General features: G+C 47.6%; 3 protein-coding genes across 9 annotated transcripts; 1 reads left to right on the top strand and 2 right to left on the bottom strand.

The window, feature by feature from the left end:
* Nucleotides 1-6: 6 nt before the first annotated feature.
* Nucleotides 7-2811, bottom strand: lsm14b (LSM family member 14B). Of its 3 annotated transcripts, none has more exons than XM_060068874.1 (8): nt 2559-2811; nt 2015-2178; nt 1798-1927; nt 1474-1665; nt 1114-1194; nt 899-1042; nt 689-833; nt 7-602 (listed from the first exon to the last, which is right to left on the bottom strand). In XM_060068874.1, the coding sequence occupies exons 1-8, from the start codon at nt 2683-2685 to the stop codon at nt 446-448; spliced, it is 1140 nt and encodes a 379-aa protein (XP_059924857.1). In that variant the 5' UTR covers nt 2686-2811; the 3' UTR covers nt 7-445. The 3 variants fall into 3 exon arrangements, with proteins under 3 accessions (XP_059924857.1, XP_059924856.1, XP_059924858.1); XM_060068873.1 differs by having other exon boundaries at nt 7-605; nt 2559-2808; XM_060068875.1 differs by having other exon boundaries at nt 7-605; nt 689-818; nt 2559-2806.
* A 373-nt stretch (nt 2812-3184) lies between these two features.
* On the top strand, nt 3185-13652 carry LOC132470343 (transcription initiation factor TFIID subunit 4-like). Of its 5 annotated transcripts, XM_060068868.1 has the most exons (15): nt 3187-4828; nt 5218-5333; nt 5876-5995; nt 7380-7469; nt 7656-7778; nt 7978-8067; nt 8504-8722; nt 9102-9237; nt 9319-9424; nt 9936-10105; nt 10935-11065; nt 11256-11381; nt 11802-11858; nt 11962-12084; nt 12530-13652. In XM_060068868.1, exons 1-15 carry the CDS (start codon nt 4189-4191, stop codon nt 12686-12688), a joined length of 2406 nt encoding a protein of 801 aa, XP_059924851.1. In that variant the 5' UTR covers nt 3187-4188; the 3' UTR covers nt 12689-13652. The 5 variants fall into 5 exon arrangements, with proteins under 5 accessions (XP_059924852.1, XP_059924849.1, XP_059924851.1 ...); XM_060068866.1 differs by having other exon boundaries at nt 3186-4828; nt 9102-9424; XM_060068869.1 differs by lacking the exon at nt 5876-5995 and having other exon boundaries at nt 3185-4828; nt 9102-9424.
* Nucleotides 13653-19801: 6149 nt separating this feature from the next.
* LOC132470764 (cadherin-4) lies at nt 19802-23557 on the bottom strand. Its single transcript, XM_060069626.1, has 2 exons — nt 22836-23557; nt 19802-22088 (listed from the first exon to the last, which is right to left on the bottom strand). Exons 1-2 carry the CDS (start codon nt 23133-23135, stop codon nt 21882-21884), a joined length of 507 nt encoding a protein of 168 aa, XP_059925609.1. The 5' UTR covers nt 23136-23557; the 3' UTR covers nt 19802-21881.
* Nucleotides 23558-23647: the final 90 nt, after the last annotated feature.

The raw sequence follows: 23647 nt of genomic DNA, 5'->3' as shown, positions 1-23647 counted from the left end.
AACATGTTGTCATATACGGTCATTTAATAATGAACTGTTTCAGAACACATTTCCACCATCTCAATTCTCCAAGATGAAAACAAAAAAAATAAATTAAAGTACAAATCGTGTTCAACTAGTGGGAAATCCCTTCTAAAACAGTTTTGAAGAGTTCACATTAAGACAGACATGCTATATAAATAATTGGCATAAATAAACGGCATGCCTTCAGGCCTGATTTTTTTCTGTTCCAGTGTCAGAAACTTAATTACATTGATGTAATTGATCTGGAGTCAAATTATTCTCCATTAATACAAATTAGTCCCAAAAACCACATTGGGTTCAACAGAAAAACCAAGACAAAAAGATACTCAAATGAAAACTGGATTCTTCTCCTCAATAATGTTAGACTATTGAACTACTCGTGGCCCATTTACAAAAAAGATCTTTAAATAAATAAAATTATTCACACTCTTCCACTGCCTACTTTAGGCGGGGCAGGCTGCTCCGTGCCAGACTGGCCTCTGCGGGCACGGTACCCTCTAAACCCCCGGCCCCTCAGGAAGCGCCCAGGAACGCCAAAGGTCTCAATGTTCAGCTTCTTCTCCTCCGCCCAGGTGGTCCTTCTGAAACACAGGACGCAAGGTCACCATGGTTCCCTTTTCGATTTTAGCAATTCGACACATTCAAAGACTTGTTGAATGGTTACCGGGGTTTGAGGTCTGAGGAGATGTTGTCAAAGAAGCACTTTGCCTTGTCGTAGCACTTCTCCACAGGGGAACTCTCGGGGCTCTGGTTCTCCTGGACCTCCACACCAGGTTCCACCTTCTCCTCCCCATCTGGAGGGACAAGCACTTGATCTGGTTTGAGCTTCATGGAAGATGCTGTGGTTTGGATCCCGTATACATCGTACGCTCACCTGAAGCCTCATTTACGATCTCATTTTTGTTGAACTCAGCATTGGCAGTTTCAAAGTCAAAATCCGACTCAAACTGCAAGGTGGAAGGCTTTGAGTTCTTCACAAGCAGCTGGCCTCGGCCCCTGTTCCTGGACCGGCGGCTTCCTAAAGCAGGAGAACCAGACTCAAAGACACTCTTTTTGAGGGAAGGGAAAGCACTCCATTAGATTCCATACCTTGTTTTCTTCTTGGCCTTTGATTTTCATCATTGGTTTGTTCTTTAACCCTGTTTGCATCGGTCGGTGGCGCTACTTGACCTGGGAAATAAGTCCAGGGGAAATGCAACTAAGGACCTGCATTTCACCAGGTACAAGCCATTCCAAAATAAAAAAATCTGTAATCATATGTTTAGATGTTCCACCTGAGTGGCAGAGGTACCTATAAACCATCTGGAGTGTGACATCACTATAGGCAAGATTCTGAAATGACTTAACACCAACCAGGTGGCAGAATAGAGCCCTTTAACCCAATAAGCAAGTTTCGATTTCTGTTCATAGGCAGGATAAAGCGAAGACAGAGAAATGATGTCAGCTTACTGCTGGGAGCATTCCTCCTCAGTGGCTGGGGTCCATCTCGGCCGGGCCGCGGCGAGGGACGAACTGGCTGTCTGGCCTGCGGCTGGTTGGCCGGCTGAGCCCTCTTCTGGGCTGCGCTGGCCATCGGAAGAGTCTGAACAGCCTGCTCTACCATTGGGCCTCTTCTGGATGGGAGGCCCTGAAATCCTGGTGCTGGAAGACGGTGAATACATATAAAGCCTCGTACACCATCTACTGTAAAAGTGTTCAAAACCTCAGACACAACCACAAAGGAGGGCTTTTGAAAAAGCCATGTTAGAGAGAGTTGATGCTATAAGACGATACCTAGTCCCAGGGCAGCTGCATACTGCTGGTTGAGTAGAGAGCTAGCAGCCAGCTGGTTGTAAGAGGGCATCATGTCCCTGTATTGACTCCAGCGTGGATTGTACGCACCAGATGAGCCGCCGACAGATGACTAAAATACACAGACGCACATTTATACAAATAATTTTGGACTGCTAGACATTAGTTTAATTGGCTATCTGGCGCTATAAACACATACTTGAACAATAGCAGGGTCAGGAGGCAAGCCATGGTGTTGCTTCGGCGGTTCAGACACGGTTATATCTTTGATGTCACTGCCCCGGAAGATTATGTATTCATAAACGTCATCTTTGGGGGGAATTGGTCTGTCCGTGTGACGCCCTTCAGTCCCATATGATTTGACTGTTGGAATTTGAATTGAATTTATTGTTGTCATTACACATGTTACAGAGCAACAGAGCAACGAAATTCCCAGTTACATTCCGTCCAAGAAACATAAAAGACAGTGTGGGGAGACAGGACGGAGAGACTGTCAGGCGCTTGTTCAAACAAGAACCATGCGGCCCGCATTAGATAAGAAAGTTTAAAAAGCTAAACAAGAGGGTAACGAGGGGAAAAAATATTGTCAATAGCCCAAACTGGAAATACAGTAAGTAGGCCCAAGTGCATGCATAACGCGAAACTTTCATGTCCATAACAAACTAAATAAACATGACTATGGTGAATGGAAATAAATATAGAGATCTGCCCAAGGCCCACGTGGACGCACAGAAGCTGCTTACCTTTCGCTAAAGCCACTGTTGACTTGTCCGTGTCGACGGAGGACAAAATGCCCTCATAACGAATCTGGGCTTTGGATATTAAACTGATTTTACTGCCAATGTAAGGCGTACCTCCTCCCCCGCTCATATTTTCTCCTAGGTCAAAATATTATTAGTTGTTCTGAGCAATTTTCAACATGCAACAAACGGTCCCCTAAACACCACACTTTAAGGTTTCTAATCCAGGTGCGCAATTATACAATCTCAATCACCTGTGGTTTAAATAAGATCGATTTGACCCGCCCCCTTCCTACAAGGATGAGTCTGTCTGTCCTCCTTTTTGCCTAATCATGTGTGCACAGGAGCTGACACGTTCATTTGGACCAAAGGGAAAATATGATTGGATGGGTATATTGGCGACTGAAGTCGCCGTTTACCATAGCATGAGTCAAGTGTCAATCAAGAGTTATGTTGCCGCATGTGATGCGATAAATGCACCCATATTGCGTAGCCATAGACCACATATGAATCCATTAGCCTCATATGGAAATGCACATTTCAAGTCATTGTTTTTATTGAGACACTTGGAACCAAAATTGCGTAACTATTGTATTATTGTATAAACTGGAACACTGCCTAATATTCTACAGAAATAATTGACCCTACAGCGCCCTCACAAGCATTTATACCGTAACGTTAGCAGCTAGTCATTCCGAGCAAACGATGCAGCCATCTTGCCCAGGGCATCTCGGTTGATAAACGACACAATTATCTGGATATGTCAGGTGCAAATACATGTTTTTTGAAGCCAAACATTTCCCAACACAATGGCGCAATGGAAACGCCTTCATGCGCGTCAAAAAAAGACCATCAGCAAGGTATAATTTCGTGTCAACTGTTCTCTTCCGATACATCCAGCTCGATGTTGATCCGTATGTTTCATGTATTAGAATGACAGCTGAAGCCATTTGTACCGCCCTTTAAGACACGACGGGAACCAATCACTGCTCTTCCCGGCTTCTGTGAGGTGACGTTTTATTCCCAGTGCGCAGGCGCAAATCCACAGGAACTACCCCACTTTTCCACAAGCTCGTACGAGTGTGAAGATGGCGGTACGCTCCGCTCCACTGGATACGATTTTCTTGAATACAGAGGAAAGTGTAACAGTAGTCGATTGTCATTTTCTGAGATCGTTAGAGTTAAAGTTTTCGTGGTCATCTAACAGGAATTCCTGGCTTAGATAAAAGTCTCCCGTTAAGCATAAAGTTGAGGTCCGACTGGGACTAGGGGTAAGCAGGAGCTAATGTCCAGCTGGCACTTGGTCAAGACGTTGCTTAAGCAGGTACGCTGTTGTTTTGCTTTTGTCTTGCAAAGTGTAGGCTACACGAAAGCAAGCACCAGAACGCACCGAGAGACGTTTAATGTGTATTAAAGTCCCCCCCACCCATCACCTTCATGCGTGTAGCCGATCTATTCCTAAACAACTTGAAGTGCTTGTGGTCTCTTGTTTACTGGGGTGCTATGGGTCAGTTATGGATGAATCATTCGCAAATCTTCAATCACGGAGCATGACCAACTCAAGCCCCCATGTGACTTAAAATTCCCACCCCAAAGCCCATTCACAATTCACACTTTTAATGAAAGACAAACCATGAACGCTCATACTTCAGGACGCGCTGCCCCCGTCACAAGTGACAGCACCAGCAATACTAGCACGATGACAGGGATCACCAGTGGATCCGTTTTGTCAAAGGGGAACGCGATCAGAACAGCCACTTCGTCAAACAGTGTCATCCAGACCCATTTCACCAACTCACAGAATGTTGCTGCCTCAACTCAGCCTGCGAGCCAGGAGAGGGGACCTATGATGACAGCGATGAGGACGCCTATGCAAGGCACGGGACCGTCGGACACAAACATGGATGTAACTTTGAACGGAACAAACAATACCGCAGGACCCACTTTGGTAGCCAACGCGGCGGGTCAGATCGCTCCGAGCGCGCATACAAGTGTGCGCGCACAGACTCCGCTTGTGAACAATGGTCAGCTACCTGCTGCGGCTGTGTCGCTCGGAGTGGGCTCCGACATCATCAGGGCTAAACAAATAATTCAGACGTTACCGCAACAGGGCCTGCCGCTCGGCAGCGTCATTGGTCCCAGGCACGTGAGTCCGGTGGCTTTAGCTCCGAGTCCAGGAGGGATGCGAGCGCCGACGCAACAGCTGTTGGCTCCAAGGCTCCCGCAGACCCCTGCGGGACAGCCAAACCTACAGAACTTCCAACTGCCCCCTGGTATGTGAATGGAAAACAGCACCTTCACTTTGTCTCTCTTGGTTTGGGAAGTCACTTTGACGTTTGTTTATTTATTGAGTGCCTTGCCATTTATTTGACGGAATGTCCCCTAATTGGACCCGAAATGCTAATCGGTTAAAAATCGCTCCAATGCGTTATAACAAAGCAATACAATAATGCAAAATTCTAGGCAACATCAGTAATTATTACCGGTAACCTCTACATTGTGCTCCTACAACTCTTCAATGTTGACTTAAACCTAATTATATTCAAAACAATAAACTACAGTTCGAAGTTGTAATATTCCAGACCGACATAACGCATGCCATCAGCTGTTCCCTCTCGTGACCCTGAACTCTAAAGTCAGGTGTCTCTGGGGGTTCCTATAGGCATGGTGCTGGTGCGCAGTGAGAGTGGGCAGCTGCTGATGATCCATCAACAGGCCCTGGCTCAGATGCAAGCCCAGGCCGCCGCAGCCACCCCCACAGCCATGCCCCTTGCTCAGGTATGAAGCCCCATGGCCCAGTGGCCTGGTGGGGCCTCCTTCCCTTATGATAGTGTTACCGTGGCGGGCTTCATAGGCAGTGGATAAAATAAAATCAAACAGATTTCCTCTCTACTTTAGTCCTTTTTAATGAGAGCATTCTGGGACTTTAATCGCGGGGGCACGTCAGAAATTCGCGTTCGTATTCACATCACGCACACCCGCTCCTGCTTTCTTGGCCCTTGTCGACCTGTTTCGGTCTCTGATAGCGAGGAGCAGCAAGTCGGCTCCCAGCTGACCAATCAGAACACAACATGCCCCCGGGCCAATCAAATTAGAATTGAGCTCACTTGAGCTTGCTTGTCATCCAACTTTGTAATGGTTTTCAATCAGCTTCCCTGAAAAAAACATTAAAATGGACACAATGCATGCTTATTCAATGAAATAAAATGTAAGGAATAGCAAAGAAAAATTTGAATCTGATTTGAGGTGAATTGTTAGAGGGCTCTGCTCTATGGTCCCCTCCCACTGAGTCACACACTCACATGCTCTGTACCCCTCAGGCCCCTGGGATCCCCATGAGCAGCAGGCCTATGGGCCCCGGCAGCATGGTTCGACAGGCATCCCCTGTGGCCCCAACCATCTCTCCAACTACTACTCTCCACAGACCCCCTGTTCTCCAGGTACTTCTGCTCCAGGTCTTTCATATCCTTTATGATTGTACTTGTTTCTGGAACTCCTATTCTGCAATAACCGTTCCGCGCTGACAGGTTGCTTCGCTCTTGCTCAATCTTATCTAGTTTACCATCTCTAACGCATCCTTCGGCTAAATCTGTTAATCAGAAACCGGCTATGATTATTCTGGGTAGAAATGTGATACATTTAAAGCTGGGGTTGGCAATTTTGGAGAAAAAACAGCCAGAGTGAGGTCGATTTTGATAGTATCCAACCAAATAAATCCTGCGCTTCCCTTCAGGCCGCTCTCCCAGAACGCCCTGTCAGACTACTGCTGGAGGACTAGTCCACGAGAGAGCGCAGGGCATCGTTATCATTGCAAACCGTATTGCAAACCCACAAGCTCGCTAGCTTTAGCTTTCAAGCACGGGCACTGGGCCAATGGGTAGGCACTCAGACAGGTAGGCCATCATATTCAATTATCATTTAATATATGTTAGAGTAAATGATCGGACAGGCTTTTACAGGCCTGCGACAGCCAGAGAAACCAGATGCATAAATAATTTTCAGAGCACACACACACACACACACACACACACACACACACACACACACACACACACACACACACACACACACACACACACACACACACACACACACACACACACACACACACACACACACACACACACACACACACACACTTGGATAACTGTGAAGGATTTAAAGATGACCAAATATGTGATTAAAGACCACTAAACCTGGTTCAGCACGGGTCAGTCAGTCATCCTGTAGGATCCCGGAAAGGAATAGTTCTGCACAGCTATACACACAGTGGGCGTTACAGTCAAAACAAGAACATTGTTATGGGATCGGACTTGTAACCAAGGACTGAGCATGGAATGAAGGTCACCTTCTGGGAAGTGGCTTTGGAACCCTGCATAGTGCCATCTGTACGTTTAGTGTAAGGGCATTAGCCCTGTATATTGCGTGTATCACAAGATCTACAGATGGACAGCACAATGCAGTATGTGTATGTGGATATCAGTAAAGGAACACCAGTGATCAATAATGGCAGCTGGGTAAGTGATTACAATGTAGAATATATTATGGTAATGTTCAATCTGATTTTTGTCCATGTGATGTGATCAAGTATATAAACACCAATATAAGCATTCATGTTGAAATAACATAAATAAAGACATGTCAGTGTATCCTGAAGTCCACATTTACATCTTTGCAACCAAAATAGTTGTAACCGATTCCACTGACGACATATCCACAATGTACGTTCTCCCCCTGCCACAATAAGCTATCTGTCCTCTGGAGCACTGGGACACCAACATCTAAGATAACACACTCTCCTCACCGTGTGTCTCCTCAACCTAGAGCTCCGGTGGACCTGTGCCACCTGGCCCAGCAACCAGCACGAGCCCTGAGACCACCGTGGCCCCGCCTACCTCAGGACCCATCAGCAATGTGAGTAGAGCAGAGCCAGGGCCTCACATCAGGTAGGAGCTGGCCCGCTACAGAAACCCAAACTGTTGTTCTGCTATAGCTGTACAACTTCACCCAATGCCCCCACACCGGGCAGCCCTCAGCAGCCTATTACGTTACATTCTTTTTTTTTTTCTCTCTTCTTAACTTATTCTGTACTTCGTCAAGGAAACAATGGAGAACGTGAAAAAGTGCAGGAACTTCCTGTCCACGCTGATCAAGCTGGCGTCGACGGGCAAGCAGTCGGCACAGACAGCGGAAAACGTCAAAGAACTGGTCAAGGAGCTTCTGGTGAGGGAGCTCTCTAGTCTACCGCCGGCACATTTGAATTTGTCCCGGGACCCTTTCGCGCACTGACAACTCCACCCAGACGATGTCAAACACGTACATGATCTATAGCCTCAACACACTCAGGACGTCTGCCTCGAGGGCTGTTAGTCATGTGTGTTCCTCTAACGCCGCCACGCTGCTTGGCCTCTGATGAACCTAGGAGGGCAAGCTGGAGGCCGAGGACTTCACCAGCAAACTGTACGGCGAACTCAACTCCTCACCACAGCCTTACCTTGTGCCTTTCCTCAAGGTACGCATCGCTCCGTAGTCAATGGTGTGCTGTACCCCTTTTAGAATAGACTGAGGATGTGTCTACTAGGGCCTATGAGGTGATGAGGAAAGGGTCTATAGAGCCGTCCACAGAAGTGTCCGCACACAAACACTGATGATATTCAATATTTATGTTCCTCATTGTATTAGATAACTGCTTTGGACAGTTGTTACCATGTTTATATTAGTTTTGAACTGTCAATAGTGTTTTATTATTATTTATTTTTTATATAATATATACTATTATAATATGCTACTATTTATGTATATTTAATTGTTGCACTTCTTGCCAGATCTTTATAATCTATTATTACATTATTACAGACTGACCCAGTGCGACTTTTCTGCACAAAAAGTAAAATAAAGCACCTTGACTGTGATGTACCATCCACTCATCCACCTCGGTTTTCTTCCAGAGAAGCCTCCCAGCTCTAAGGCAGCTCACCCCCAATGCAGCGCTGTTCGCCCAGCAGAGTCACGTCCCCCAGCCCACCGCCTCCACCCCACCCCCTGCCAAACAGCCTTCCTCCCCGGCCACGGTGGTCCTGAGGAGCCCCGCCCCTCATCTCACCACGGCGGTAACCAGGCCCCAGGTCCAGCCGGACATCAGCAGACCTGGACCCGTGAACCAAATGGTATCTGTAGTTCTGGAGGGCCCCGACCCAAACTCCATCATTAGTATTCTGAATTCGGTCGAATCTGAAGAAGTAGCTCTGCCTAGAGGGCGTATTCTCACCTGTTGTCAAAGGTACACTGAGGAATTTAAGGCTGGCTCTAACATAATGGTTCACTCTGAGAAAAATAGGTAGCTTTACTTGTCACTGTAAACTGTTAGCCTGATGCCATGTCCAGCGTTGGACACCACAACTTTCTGGTAATACAATACCCCCTATTTTGTTTTGGACCGAACTGAATCGACAGCCAAATCTTAAACGTTGGTTCCTTAACACTGTGGTGATGTTGGTTGATAGAAGCTGTCATCTAATGTTATTTTTACTCTTCAACCTGTTAAAGCTTCTCCAACCTCAGCCAGTGGTGGTAGGGATGCGACCGCCGGTTAACATGGCAACAGCACCTATTGTGACGCCCAGGACCCAGAGCCCTGGAAAGATCCTCGTGGGACCCCAGCAGCTCAGGCAGCTGACCTCAGGTCAGTCCACCTGCCTCCTCTGCCAGAGATGTGTCTGGTCTGTGTGTCGGTGTGATGCAGATACCTCTGTTTTCCCTGTAGGTCCTCCCGGAAGGACAGGCCTCCTGCCTGTGTTTAAACCTGTTCCACCTGCCGCTGCATCTCTTGCACAGAAGAACCAGCTGAAAGAGGCTGGGGGGACTTTCAAGTAAGGACAAAAGTACTTAGTCCTTACTTTTTTGAAGTTTGATCAGAAGAAAAAATGAAAAATGTAAATGTAAATCATTTGGTAAGCACTCTTCCAAAGACGATAACTGTTTATAAAGTCTTAACCTCCTGTGAGCATCGTTGTGATCATTGCTGGCAGTGCGATCGGCTAGCTGGGCTAAAGGCTCGATAGGGTAAGGGGAAGGGTCATCTCGGATCCAGCAATCATTCTATGTTGTAGACTAACTTCTTGGGGGAGACAGTTCAGAGAGTGGGCTGGAAAGCCCAAACCGAAGGGGCGGAGTTCCACCTGGTTTCCTGTTCGTTAAGGAGATATTCTACCCAAGAGATACTGAATGGCAGACCAAGCATTCAGAAGAGGATTTAATTTATACAGTGGTCAGTCTACACGGTGTGGATTAGTAAAGCGCTTACAGATCCATGATCAAGCAATTGTGTCCGGAGGTAGTTGTAGTAAATGCTATACCAAGGGACCATGTGTTTGTGTCCAGGGACGAAGATGACATCAACGACGTGGCCTCCATGGCAGGAGTCAACCTGACGGAGGAGAGTGCACGTATCCTAGCAACCAACTCTGAGCTGGTGGGGGCAGTGACACGCTCCTGTAAGGACGAGGCCTTCCTCTCTACAGCCGTGCTGCAGAGGAGGATGCTGGAGATGGGTCAGACACACACACACACACACACACACACACACACACACACACACACACACACACACACACACACACACACACACACACACAGTAAAAGTCATATTTCTTGTTTTATCACTTCTCATTTCATTCTTCACACTTTTACGATCCTATACTTAACTTTGCAGAAACCAGCCAGAGTAAGCTAGATTTTTAAAGTATCCAACCCAATAAAATCCCACCTCTGACTTTTGGCCTCCCTCCAAAGCCGCTCCCCAAATACACGTGATTTGCTCGCTAGCTCGAGCAATAGGTCTGCCCAGCCTTGTGGGAGACTCAATGAGGCCATGCACAATGAGGGAACGGGCAAGGATCACGCAGGTAGCTGGGTAGGTAGGAGGACAGAGTTTGGAGCCATCCGATCATTTCGTCGGGACAGAATGAAACGATTGGACAGGCTTATTACAGGCCTGCAATAGCCACATTTACCAGGTTTAATTATTATTTTGTCGGAGCATTTGATTTATTGATTGCTGTCGGTATTGGTTTGAGAGAATCTCAATAAATATTACAAAAAAGTCTCAAATTAAATTGTCTACCCTAGATTATAGTCTTCATTTTGAACCTTATTTTCATTAAAAAAATACTATTGCAGAATAGTTAACAAATCCATAAAAAGCTGAGACATAACTCCACTCAGTGAACTGATGATGTCCATTATCATAGGCGGGAAAGTGTAGAGTGAAGGGGGGGCAATATGCTAGAATTCAACTAAGTTTTTAATTGGCACGTTCCAGATCATCATAAAGTACACCTTCAACTGCTCTATTTTTGACTCATGTTGTCTTTGTTTCAGGGAAGAAGTTTGGTGTGAGCGAGCTGGGCGTTGACGTGGTGACGTTTGTATCTCACGCCACTCAGCAGCGTCTCCAGAACCTTCTGGAAAAGGTGACTCAGGTGGCACAACACAAGAACTTCAGCTTCAAGGTTGGTTCCTAATTTAAAAAAACGATGGAAAATTAAGTCAAAAGACCAGTCAATAAAAGGACCTCAGCTGGCTGGATTGATTTAAGATGTGGTTATAAATATACATCAGATTTTTCTCCATTCATCCCCTTGATGGTTCACTATACTACCCCCCCCCCGTTCGGCGTGTGATTGGTCCTCTGTGGTTCAGGAGGAGAGCAGCTATGAGGGCAGCAGTGACGTGCGTGCCCAGTTACGCTTCTTTGAGCAGCTTGACCAGCTGGAGAAACAGAGAAAGGAGGGGCAGGAGAGACAGATCCTTCTCAAGGCCGCTAAGGTAACCTCACCTCCAACCCGTCCTTCGCAAGCAGGCAACACAACCACTTATCCATTGTGCGCTATCAAATTACACAAATCTATGCATGCTTTCTATAAAATCAGGGGAGTTGTCTAAAATAATTCTATATAGAAGTCTATATTTCTGGGGAAACTCAACACACACGTGCAAACGTCAGACGGGAAAATTATTTAAAAAAATGTTGCATGCCCAGATTGCATTGACTGTGATATGAATTAATCACATATTATCGTACCGGAAAAGTAGTAAGTAGTTTTAAAGTAATCACACCTTGTCGTTATTCAAGTATAAAGGATTCAAATGTGAAGTCACCTGATTGGGGTGTAAATGGCTTGTAAGATGTAATCCGCCCTCCAGTGACCTCTGAACCATACAGTGACTGTGTTCTCTGGCCTGCAGTCTCGAGCCCGTCAGGAGGACCCCGAGCAGCTGCGCCTCAAACAGAAGGCCAAGGAGGTAGGCCCAGAGCGAGCCCGGCTCCGGCTCCGCGTGGCTCTCTTGTGTTTCCCACCCGTTTTTAAAAGCTCTTCCTCTGCTTGGCCGGGATGTCGTCCTCCAGATGCAGCAGCAGGAGCTGGCCATGATGCGACAGAAAGAGGCCAACCTCACCGCCCTGGCGGCCATCGGCCCCAGGAAGCCGAGGAAGCCTGCGGACGCGCCGGCCTCCGCCGGGGCGGCCGAGGTAACGGTGACCAACGGAAGCCAAACGTAGCTCATGAGCCTCGACTGTTAATGCGTAACAATCCCGACAGCGTTCAGTGCACGGCACAGCATGGCTCTACGGCAAGCTGAGCTGGGCATGGCACAGCGCACGCATGTAAAGTAATGCGATGGACCTGCCGTGACTCAAGCTCATGCGCGTTATTGTTGCCGGGAATTGTGAAACCTACCTGAAGCCGTTGACGATGTGATATCCTCTACACACAGCTTCGGGTGATTGGTCATTGGTTTCCTGGTGCACAACATAAAGGTGTAAACAAAATGGGTCAGGCAACAAACAAGTTCAGTACAAATTCAAAGTGTTAAAGGCAAAACACATCGCATTAAGGTGAAATGGCAAATCTCTCCCTCACACATGTACACGTTCCCTGTTATCATCCTGCCCTCCTGTCTCATGTCCATACCAGGGCTCTGGATCGGGGTCTTCGCTGGGTGCGGGGTCGTCGGGGTCCAGACCCACGCGGCAGCGCATCACACGCATCAACCTCAAGGACCTGCTGTTCTGCCTGGAGACAGAGAGGCCCACCGCACACTCTCAGTTCCTCTACAAGGGCTTCCTCAAGTAGGCGGCCGCTGCAAGGTGTGTGTGTGTGTGTGTGTGTGTGTGTGTGTGTGTGTGTGTGTGTGTGTGTGTGGACCGATTGCCATCATAGCAGTTGGAGGAGCCCCAACATGTGAAAACTTGGCTAGTTTTTTATTCAGAGCCTTTTTTCTACGGTACAATGACCTACTGTACACATAAACACTGTAATGGCCGATAGTGCACTACGTTTCACAATTGTTTGTATGTAAAAAATATTTTCAAGAAATTAATCTAGAGAGATTTTAGGGTTTTTATTAAACACCCACTACTTTTGTTATTAAACTTTTAATTGGCTAAACTCCAAACTGTGTAATCTACTGAGTTGCCTTTTAACTAAATAATTAAGCCATACAGCAATCCCTAATCTTGTCAACGGAAACAGTGGTTGTTGACACAATGTTTGTCTGCATCTCCACTACCTTGATTGGTGTATTGGGTATATGTAGTAAACTCAAGCTTAAATTATTTGTGTTCATTTATTTATTATTTTGGTTCTTTCGTGACACGTCTGTTGTGTCCCTTAAATAAAAAATATCTCACAGTAGCATGTTTATATTTGTATTAGGGGGCCATGTTTTTGTAATTTTACTACATTATTGTATTTTTTGATCTCTACTAAATCTCTTTTCTAATCTGCTCTACCAAAACTTAATCTACCTGAAATAGAACATATTTTTCTAGGAATCCATAAATATGCGTTCTTATTGTCTTTAATCAATTTCACTAACGTCATGATTTATTTCTGTGCAAATATTTGTGGTGCTTTTAACAGACAGCCTTTTAATATGTAGGCCTAAGAGTAGCCTACTAATTAATAATAGTTTCTTACAATCTGTAAAAGGAAAACATAAAATGTTATCATTTGAAAATTTTGATGCATTATTAGGAAAAAAAAAAACTCAATTTCCCATGTATTGATAGATTGAAATAAATGTTGATTTTCCAAAGAGCTTACAGTGGTATGCATGCTTCTCCACATCCCCCCACTAGAGTGCAGCACTGCTTCACTTTAATGTCCGTCTGCTCACGTTTGATAGTCAGTGTTTAATCCCGAAAGGTCCCCTCTAGCTTTTCGTGTAGGTTGGCCAGCCTTGTTTAAAACTAACATCCATCAGATACATCACATGTTCACAGCAAGACGAGCGGTCGGTGGCTTCGTGTCCTTAAACACACTGAACAGGCGACCCAACTAGCAGCACACGCAAGTCAAAAAACAACACAAAAGCATACTGTCCGTTATACACACTTGCCACCATAACCATTGCCATCTTCGGCATGGCCTGCGTGCATTGTGAATGTTGTGTACATCTGTGTCGTGGGCCAACCTTCCACCTCGTATTCCAGCTCGTATACTGCGGTGGCAACAGCTGGCATGTCCCACATAGACACCGCACAACTACACACTACTTTTGGGGAGGACTAATTAGGCCATCCCACCTTTGGGATGGCAGCCTGATGTTAAGCGGTTTTAAGCAGCTTTTATCTGCTTCGGTAAATGACCAAGGAACAATATGTGGTAAATTTATCGGTCTGGCTCAGCTGTTGGTTGTCCTCACAAAGCAGAATTAGATTTCCACTGGGTCGCAATGTTTCGTCTCTGTTTTTATTAAAGTGGAAGAGTCGACAAATAGTCCACGAGGGCCACACGTGTGGTGTCCACTGCTGCCACAAAACTGCCTGCTGCTTCATGAACGAAACCAAATGATTAGCGTCCTTGGGTCAGCACTGCAGCAGCTTTGTTCTCTGCAGCAGCCTTGACATACCATATCCAGCCTGTAGGTGGTACTATATACACACGCTGTAGTCGCCACTCGGGATCATAGAGGTGGTTACGGTAAATGAGGGAAGCCATCGACTCAGTTTTGGGTCGGGTTCAATATTTCCCCTGGTGATCCATCCTGATCCTGCTCCTCAACATCGTGGCTCGTTTAAAGGTAAGGCTACACTAGCCACAACTTGAAAAGCAGAGGATGGTGCGGTTGCCATAGCGACACGTGACGTGGCGCACCTGAGGCTGGGGGTAAACATTCGGCCTGCCAAACAGTGAAAAAACAACAACAGGCCGCTCCGAGACAACTGTTAGTTTCTTTATCTACTGCTTTTTGCACACAGATGCATGCCACGCACACAGATGCATGCATGCACTCAACCCGCACACGCGCACACACACACACACACACACACACACACACACACACAGGGCCGTAGCACCGAATTCTGGGCCCTGTAGGAGGTACTGATGCCCCCCCCCCCCCCCCCCGTCAGAATTGTTGGGGAGAGCAATTGTTGACCGGTGGGGGGGGGGGGGGGGGGGGGGGGGGGGGGATCGGTGTTGGTTTGCATTTGCTTGATTTTTCTGAACCACATGGCACCTTTGTGATGAATATGTAAGAGTTGTAATTTCCTCCCTATTTAGCCCTCTCAGAAGGGTATCTCTGATGATTCTCCAGTAGGCCGATTCAAGATAAGTAAAATGGATTCTGTGGAACTTGGTTTTAATCCTATCCAGAATCACGCTGGGGGACAAACATTTAAAAGTCAGTCCGTTCATTTGATCTTCCGCCATGCCTCCTTGCATATTGTTGATGAAGCGCCGAGCTTATGAATAAAACTCTCCTTGCTGCAACATAAGAGCTGAATTCGAATGAACTGATATATAGCACACTTTGATTCACTCAGTGCGCTTTATCACCCATTAGGATGCACAAATTTAGTGGCCTATGACCGCTTTTATCCTCAATAAAACAGTATCCATTTCCAGTAACCCCCCCGGATAATCGCCCAGCGCACAGGAAGGATAAAAAAAAAGAAAAGAAATGAACAGGCAGCCGCACCAATCCATTTGTTTTGCACCTCCTAAAGAGAAACACGCCTCCATTGGCGCTCTCCCGCCCGGCCCCTTCTTAATGCTGACTGGAGGAGGTCTCTTCGGTCATGGGGCGGGCGGGCCAATGTGTGTCGGACCTGCGGGTGCTATAATAAGACGGTTAGCTATAAGCGGCACTAGCGCGAGTTCACCGGCGCGACTGAACCCGGAGAAGTATTGACGCCGGGGTTAATAGCCTGTTGGCCTTTTTAATGGAGCTGATTCAGGCCTGGGGACAGGGGGGAAGCGGATGCAGAGTGACACCGCAGGGGGGGCAGGTCGGCCCAAACGGGGAGGAAAGCTCGTTACCAGCCGGCCAGACCCCAGGAAAACACAAGCTGCAATTTACAAAGTCACATCCCGAACGTGAGGTGAAACCAGCGGCGGAAATGAGCGTGCAAACGCCTCTACACACACACACACACACACACACACACACACACACACACACACACACACAAAGGCCTATACATACACAGTATATACATATGGGAGTGTTTGTGTGTGAATGTGAGAGGCAGACACATCAAAATTGACAGAAACTCAAAATTGGACTTGACCGGGGACATATTTATTTTATTGCACACTTTTAAATCTATAATTCCCTTTTTCTCGCCTCAAAGAACCATTATCTTGAATATGGTTCAGCAACAAAACAAATAAATAATGCATGAGGCGAGTTTTATGATTCTCTTTGATAGACAAACACCATGAAATACCATGATATGCAAATGCAAAGCATCGAGGCATCAGGAAGGAATGAATGCTGGTGGTTCGTATACAGCCGGCCTCCACGCATCACAAGGAATCACATCGTTACACATGTAACACTATGAACACCGGTCCCAACCGTGGGCTGTACGCAAATGATTTATTTATACTAATTACCCCCACCTCCATCAATAGATCAATTATTCATGTCGATCGCCGGATTTCCTTCCTGAGGAGACGCTGCAGTGGTGGAATTGAGATTTGGCGTGTGTATGGTTACATCTGAAAGGAAACCTGAGTGGCGTTTGGCTGTGAGGAGTGTTTCCCACCCTGCCACGTTCCCCTATCCGCCGGAGGGGATTACAGCTCCTTGATCAGAGCAATGATCGAACTATAACGTCGCCTGCTGGCTGGACTGAGGAGGCAACGTGTCAGTAAGCCCACAAAGTAGATAGCCCTGATAAAGAGATGGATCGAACAGCAGCCAGCGGCTTGTACGACATGAATACAGTTGGGTAGGGTCGATAGGAAACTAACTAGGGTTTCCCTAGTTAGACAGGGTTCTCTTAGTATTGACCCTGGGTGTCTCCAAACATCAAATCAATACTTTATATACTTCCTGTAAAGGTGGAGCTCGAGTAATCGCTGATTGGTCGTGCGGGGAACGGGGGTAGGTTTTGATCAGCTTTTGACAACTGGACCGGAGAATAAAATTCATCTAGTGCCTTCCCTGCAGTGCCTCGGTCGCACAATTCAGTTTCTGGGTTTTCTCGGCGGTACTTGGGCCCTGGAAACCGCCCCATTAAGTACACGTTAAGGTGATGTTAGGAAAAAAGGCCCCAACATAAGCTACGCAGAACTGTGAATTCAGCTTATAGGGGCAGCGAGCCCAAAAGCTTTTTGGGGTTTTAAACTTGGTAACGTGCCTTCTTAATCTTCAACATAGTGATCTTTGCCATTTTATGTCTGAAATAAGACCGTCATTTACAGAAAACAGTATAGGGCTATGTTTTTGCCAGTCTCCACCATCATGTTTGTGAATGTTCCACTCCGAGCACAGGTGGCATTATTTTAACGATGACGAAGGCCTTTAAGTGTCCGCTTCCAAGTCAGACCCAAGGCCCAGGGTGTGTGTGGGGCTCCGTCCGGGCACTGGGTGCGGATGTTTGCGACCAAAATAGTTTTTGGATTCCCGGTCACGCCACGGGACATCGCTCATGATTATCCTCATACACAACAACGGTACAGCATAAGTATCACAAAGTTGGCGCGGGTCATAGCCACAGGGACTACACCTCCCAAGAGTTCTCAGCCCAAGACACAGCTATAAAAAATCTCATAGTTTTCGAGATCGAGATGGAATAATGGGTTCACTTACACTTCAAGTGAAGTGCTCAGCCACGTCATGGTGCGGCTAAATGGTCGGCTCTCACCCTCTTTCCCTCTCTCCATCCAATTGATTTTAACCCTCTGTGATCTCATCTTTGACCCTGGCATGAGAACATCAGGAGCCACCCACCACCAGCACCACCACCATAACAACCACCACCCGCCACGACCCCCACCCCCTGCACCACCACCACCGGCAGCCTCCAGCCTGTAGTGCAGTTTCAGCTCTGGAGGTGTTCACTAAAGCGCTATATTTGTTCCTGGGCAGACCCTACTTGCATGAGTAGCGGAAAGGCCAATTCAACCAGTAATTGCCAACAGATGATGACGCGCGGACTGGCAACAGGGCAGTAATACGGTGGCCCGAGTAACGCAGAGATTGGATGTTTCCCACCTGACACGGCGGATGCCAGAAGTACTTTATTTAGAGTACACCGCCCGGGCATTGGCTGCGCCCCAGTAGCAAAGCTCTGCTGCCGGGGTCTCACGCACACGGTTTATAAAGTGGCCAACTCCAATTCCTTCTCATCCCTCTCTCCCCCCCACCCCTCTCCCTCTCTCGCCCCTGTCTCTCTCTCTCTGCCACAGGGAGGCCATTTTCTTCTCGACTGAGCCCATCAAAGGCCGTTCCCTGGACCTAATCTGGTCATCCCGGCCGGCTGCGACCGGGCTCTTTACCGCCTTCATTATAACTCTGCCGCGCCGGGCACCACACTCCTTATTAACGCGGCTTCATGATTTTATCTTTTCTTCCCCCCGTGCCGAGGAGGCCTTCATTATTATACTGAAGGTCAGCTTACAGTATTGGGCATTCTCATTACCGGGGTGTCCCTGTAGAGATTAGCGCTCGCTGCTCCTCTCATTAGCCAGCCCAGTACCCGCAGTTGATTGCCCCCCCCTTCCACAATCTCTCTCTCGCTATCTCTCCCTTTCCAGCTCTCTCTCCCTCCGCCCGGGTGTGCACTACACCCTGACGCATCACTTCATCTCCCTCCCTCCTTATTTACTCTACTTTATTCTAGCCCTTACTATCTATATGTTATGCATTGCCTTTCTCTGCTGAGTTGAAATATTCCTCTGGCCTCCTTCCTTCCTCCAATCGACCCCCCCGCCCCCGAGAGACACACACACACACACACACACACACACACACACACACACACACACACACACACACACACACACACACACACACACACACACACACACACACACACACACACACACACACACACACACACACAGCCCCTCATGGCCAATATACCTGCATCCCTTCCTCCTCATCCTCCACCAGCGCCACCTCCTGCTCCTCCCTCTCTCCCTCTCTCTGGATGTCTCATTAAAGGAGCTGTGTGTAATGGGATTACGCTGCAGGGATTAATGGTGTGGCTAATTGATAGACACGCGGACGGGAGGGGATTAAACCCCGCTAAATCCCCACAGGGCCCTTTTTAAAAAAAAATTGGGCACCGTCGCCGTCTAATTGATATCAAAGGAACCGACACAGAAATCCTCCCTGACCTCCAGCGCTGCACCTCTGGCCGGCCGCGCTGACGCAGAAGGAACGCGAGGCGACGTGGAGGTCTGGGAAGGATCTGAGGGCCCCGTGTTCCAGTCCCTGTACGAACACGTGCACACACACAGGACGACATGGACGGACACGTGGGCAGTGCTCACACAAACAGGAACAAGCACACAAACACACACACAGATTGTTGCAGATACACACCGTGAACTATAATAACAACTGTGTCTGTGTGTGTTTACAGGACATCACACACACAAATTAACCATATTGTGTGTAACAGTGAGAAAAAAAAAAACGAATTTGAAAGGACTTATTTCGTTTTTAAAGTGAAAGTGTTAGGATTGATTACAATCCGGATACATTTTCTTGACGGTAGCTTACGAGTTTTATTTGTGGCCCCTGAGTTTATGGGAACAACTGGCATCCATCCCTGCATGCACACCAGGAGCCCTCACCTTGAAGACAGCAAACATTAGATTATTCCTCATATATTGGGCCACATTGAAGTAACAACAATTTTTGAAGTAATCCCACTTCAAAAAGAATTAACAAAAAAAATACATCACCAAGAACCTGAATCAGAATGCAGCAGGTTGACGTGGTCCATTTTTCAAATTTCAAAACAATTCTCGTTTTTATTTTTTTAAAGCACATTTCCAGTATTTAGATGAATGAGGAAAAGAATATTGATACACTTAGTAATAGAACAACTATCAGCAGGCATGGCTATTATACCCTTCAACAACCTGTCCCCCGCGCAAACCAAGGAGGCGCGCTTGTTGAAGACAACGCGGTTAGAGAGGTGAGGCTGCGTTTTATACACAAAGAATAAAGTACAACAAAACTACACTTCAAATTCCTAGAAAATAATTTTGCAAAATTAAAAAAGAAAATAAATAAAAGATAAAAGGCAACGGCAAACTTCTTCAACAAAATGGAAACACTGAAAACGATAAAGAAAATAAACGGAAAACCGACATTTTAAAAATGAAAGGGCCACACAGGTACCAACGACTTCTTAGCCTGTTGTGAAGAGAAGAGAGCAGCAACGTTTAATGGAATTAATACTTAAAAAATAGGTATTTTACAGTAGTAGTTCTTTTTCTCAGTGTCTTTATACAGAGTATATTTATATAGTTTCCGCTTACTAATTCAACATTCTCACCACATAGTAATAAGTGCATCAAGTAAAACATTTTGGGGAAAAAAAACAAAACGAAAAAAGGAAAAAAGAATACATGCACCTTTTAATTCTTTATTTTTTTTTTCAATCTATAAAAAATGGGAATGTTCAAGGCAAGAGAAATCCATCAAAAAAAAACTTCTCCGAATGCCTGCGTTTCGGAGGTCGTTCCCAAGTCCCTTGTAGTCCTACATCATCTCACTACTCTGTTCATGCCTATATAAGCCTTACACTGTGGAGAAAGCAACACAAAACCATATACGGCAGGCAAGCATCTCAACATAACGGCTCACTAACGTATTGAGTCCACGAAGCGAGGGCAGACGCACTCCGTTCTCCCTCTTGGCTGGGAACCCACCTCCCCCATCCACATGATGGCATGTTTCGCCCACACGGTTTTTCCCGTTTGCGTTGGTGCCAACGCAAAGGGAGTCTCAGCTCTTTATGAGCGAAAGGTCCAATGGATCGTTTCAAGCAGTATCTCAAGGCTCCTGTTTTACCCTTTTTTTTTTAAATTTTTTTTATCTTTTGGTCTGGGAGCTGAATTCATCGCTGCTCTCATCACCACGACCGACAGCACCACCGTGTCCACCTCCAGCTTGCCCTTGACGAGACCTTCGCGTCTTAGCTGCTGGGGTTGTTCATCGGCTGCTGCAAAGGGCAGAGGAGGGTCCCGGACAGGGCTGAGTAGGGGGGGGGGGCGGGGTGAGGGGGGGGCGGGGTGGTGAGGGGTGGGGAGGGAGCGTGCTGCAAGAGACTGCAACGAAGGCAACCGACCCTGAGATAGCAGAGTCTGATACAAAAACACACCACAAAAGGCACTTTATAAAACAACAGTGCTTCTGTTCTAAGGAAAAAGGGTTTGAGTGAACCGAGTGGAGACTGAGTGAGAGCCTGTTTCTCGTTCCCCCCGGTGCTGAGACAAGTCTTCAGTGTTAAGACAAAAGCAAAAAAAAGATAAAATAGTGAATGATTTGTTTCAGAAAACGATTCACACAATCACTAGACTTGAGCGTTTCTCTACCCTCTTCGGAGAACTCGCGGACGGCACGGCAATGAAAAGAATGTAAGAAAAAAAACAACTCACACAACACATCCCCTCTCCACTGTAAAAAAAAAAGAAGCCGTAATACAGTCGAGTGGCTCACGGTCGAGGGTTCAGTTGCTGCGTGGAACCCGACCCAGCATGTGTACAGCGTCCAGGAGTAGTCACAGGTCCACCATGGAGTCCATGCCGGGGGTCTTGGGGGAAGGAGGACGGGAGGAGGGGAGGACAGGGGGGGGGGGGGGGGGCTGCCTTACCTCCCACACTGCCTGTGGGGTTCAAGGGGGTGCTTTCTAACGAAGTACACACTCTGCCACTCCCAAACCTCCACCACCACAACCACCACCACAACCACCACCGTCCCCACCACCTCCGCACCCCGGCCCCCGATGGCCCCCACGTCCCCTCCTCCTCCTCCTCCTCCTCCTCCTCCTCCCCCTCCTCCTCCTCTACCTCAGTTCTCCTCCCCTCCGCCGTAGAGGTCGGCCAGCTTCTTGAAGCGCGGGCCCCAGTCGTTGAGGTAGTCGTAGTCCTGGTCCCCGGAGCTGGAGGAGTTGAGGGAGCTGACGGAGCCCGCCGTGGAGCCGCTGCCCTCGTAGTCGAACACCAGCAGGGAGTCGTAGGGGGGCGCCGTGGGGTCGTTGTCCGCCGCCCGCAGACCCTGCAGCCGGGGGGGGAGAGAGAGTGAGGAGGAGAGGGAGGAGGGAGGGATGGGGGAGGATGGAGGAGAGGGGCGGGACGGAGGAGAGAGGGAAGGGAGGAAGAGGGGGGAAAGAGGGATTGGGGAAGGGAGGATGGGAGGGCAGGGAGGAGAGAGGTAAGAGAGGACGTGGGGGATAGAGAGGGAGTCAAGGGAGGACGGGATGGTAGGGAGGACGAGAGAGGAAAGAGAGGGAAGGGCCGATGCGAGTGGATCGAAAAGGGATAGCGGGAGAGATAGGGTTGTTGAGAGAGAGAGAGAGTGAGAAGGGGGAGAGAGAGTGACGGAGGAGACAAGAGACAGAAAATGTAATTACCACCGGATGGCCTAGCTAGCGGCTGGGGCGTTGACTCCCAGCCAGAAGGTTCCTGCTCCCCCTGATGTCCCCAGCCTACCTTTACGTCTCTCACCCTGATCTGCTCCTTAATGCCCTGTCACTGCAAGTCCCTTTGGATAAGAGAATCTCCGAAAGAAACCATATGGTGTATCGCCTTAACTGCTGTTGTATGAGATTACGCGGCCAGGATCGAGCGGTGCGGTGGACGCCCGGCTAATGGTCCGCGTTGTTGTGTGGAGGCTGATATGTTGTGACACTTTGGTTTGAGCGGGAAACACTAGCTACAGCGGTAATAGAAAACACAAGCCCACACTCCCTCCGGGTGTTCCTGATGGGCCGGTCTCCCTCCACTGGGCGGGGAGCCTACGTACGTCGATGATGAAGTCTCCGATGTCCCCGGGGTGAGGCAGGCTGGGCCGGACGGGGTACTGGGACTCTGCGATCACGGGCCTCTCGTCCACCCGGCGCACCCCCGCCGGCTTATTGATGATGTGATCCAGAGACTCGGGCTGCTGCAGCTGGCTCAGGTCATAGTCCTGCAGAGAGGAGGGGGAGGGCGGGGTCTCAGATTGTTTTGGTTCTTTGTCTGATGGCTGGCAGTCGCTGCCGTCACGATCATTGTTATATTCGTCGGTTTGCCTTTCATCGTTATCCCTCATGGTTAACATCATCCTTCATCACCAACGTCGACGTTGTCATGATAATCAACAGCATGGCCGTTATTGTCTTTGTTGGTAATCAAACCAACTTTATTTATATTACACTTTTCATGCAAAACAACGATACAAAATGCTTACAGAGGGGAAAAACACAAGCATATCCTGAAATGTGTTTACAACAACAGTATCATTATCATCTTCTTCATTCTCCTGGCCAACATTTTCATCATCAGCCACCTCATTACCTTATTTCCTAAGGTAATATATTGAATTCTTGTATTGTACATCATTTGGTTGAGCAAGTTCAGGTCATGGGAAACTGCACCACCAGCTTCAACCAGTTTTTCATTTGCTGTGAATCAATGTTCCATTGATTACTGGAAACCTAAATTGTGCATGCAGACCAATTTTCTGCTGTGTGAAGCACTTGTTTGCAGAAAAAAGCGGCAGTGAAATTAATGATGTTTGCACATGGTCCAGACAGAGAGGAAGTGTTAAAGAGAGAGTGCTTTTGTGTCGCATTT

Source organism: Gadus macrocephalus, chromosome 13 (genome assembly GCF_031168955.1).
Source record: "Gadus macrocephalus chromosome 13, ASM3116895v1".
Lineage (NCBI taxonomy): Eukaryota > Metazoa > Chordata > Actinopteri > Gadiformes > Gadidae > Gadus > Gadus macrocephalus.
The sequence above is the reverse complement of the archived record's forward strand: the minus strand, read 5'-3'. Positions and strand labels throughout refer to the sequence as shown.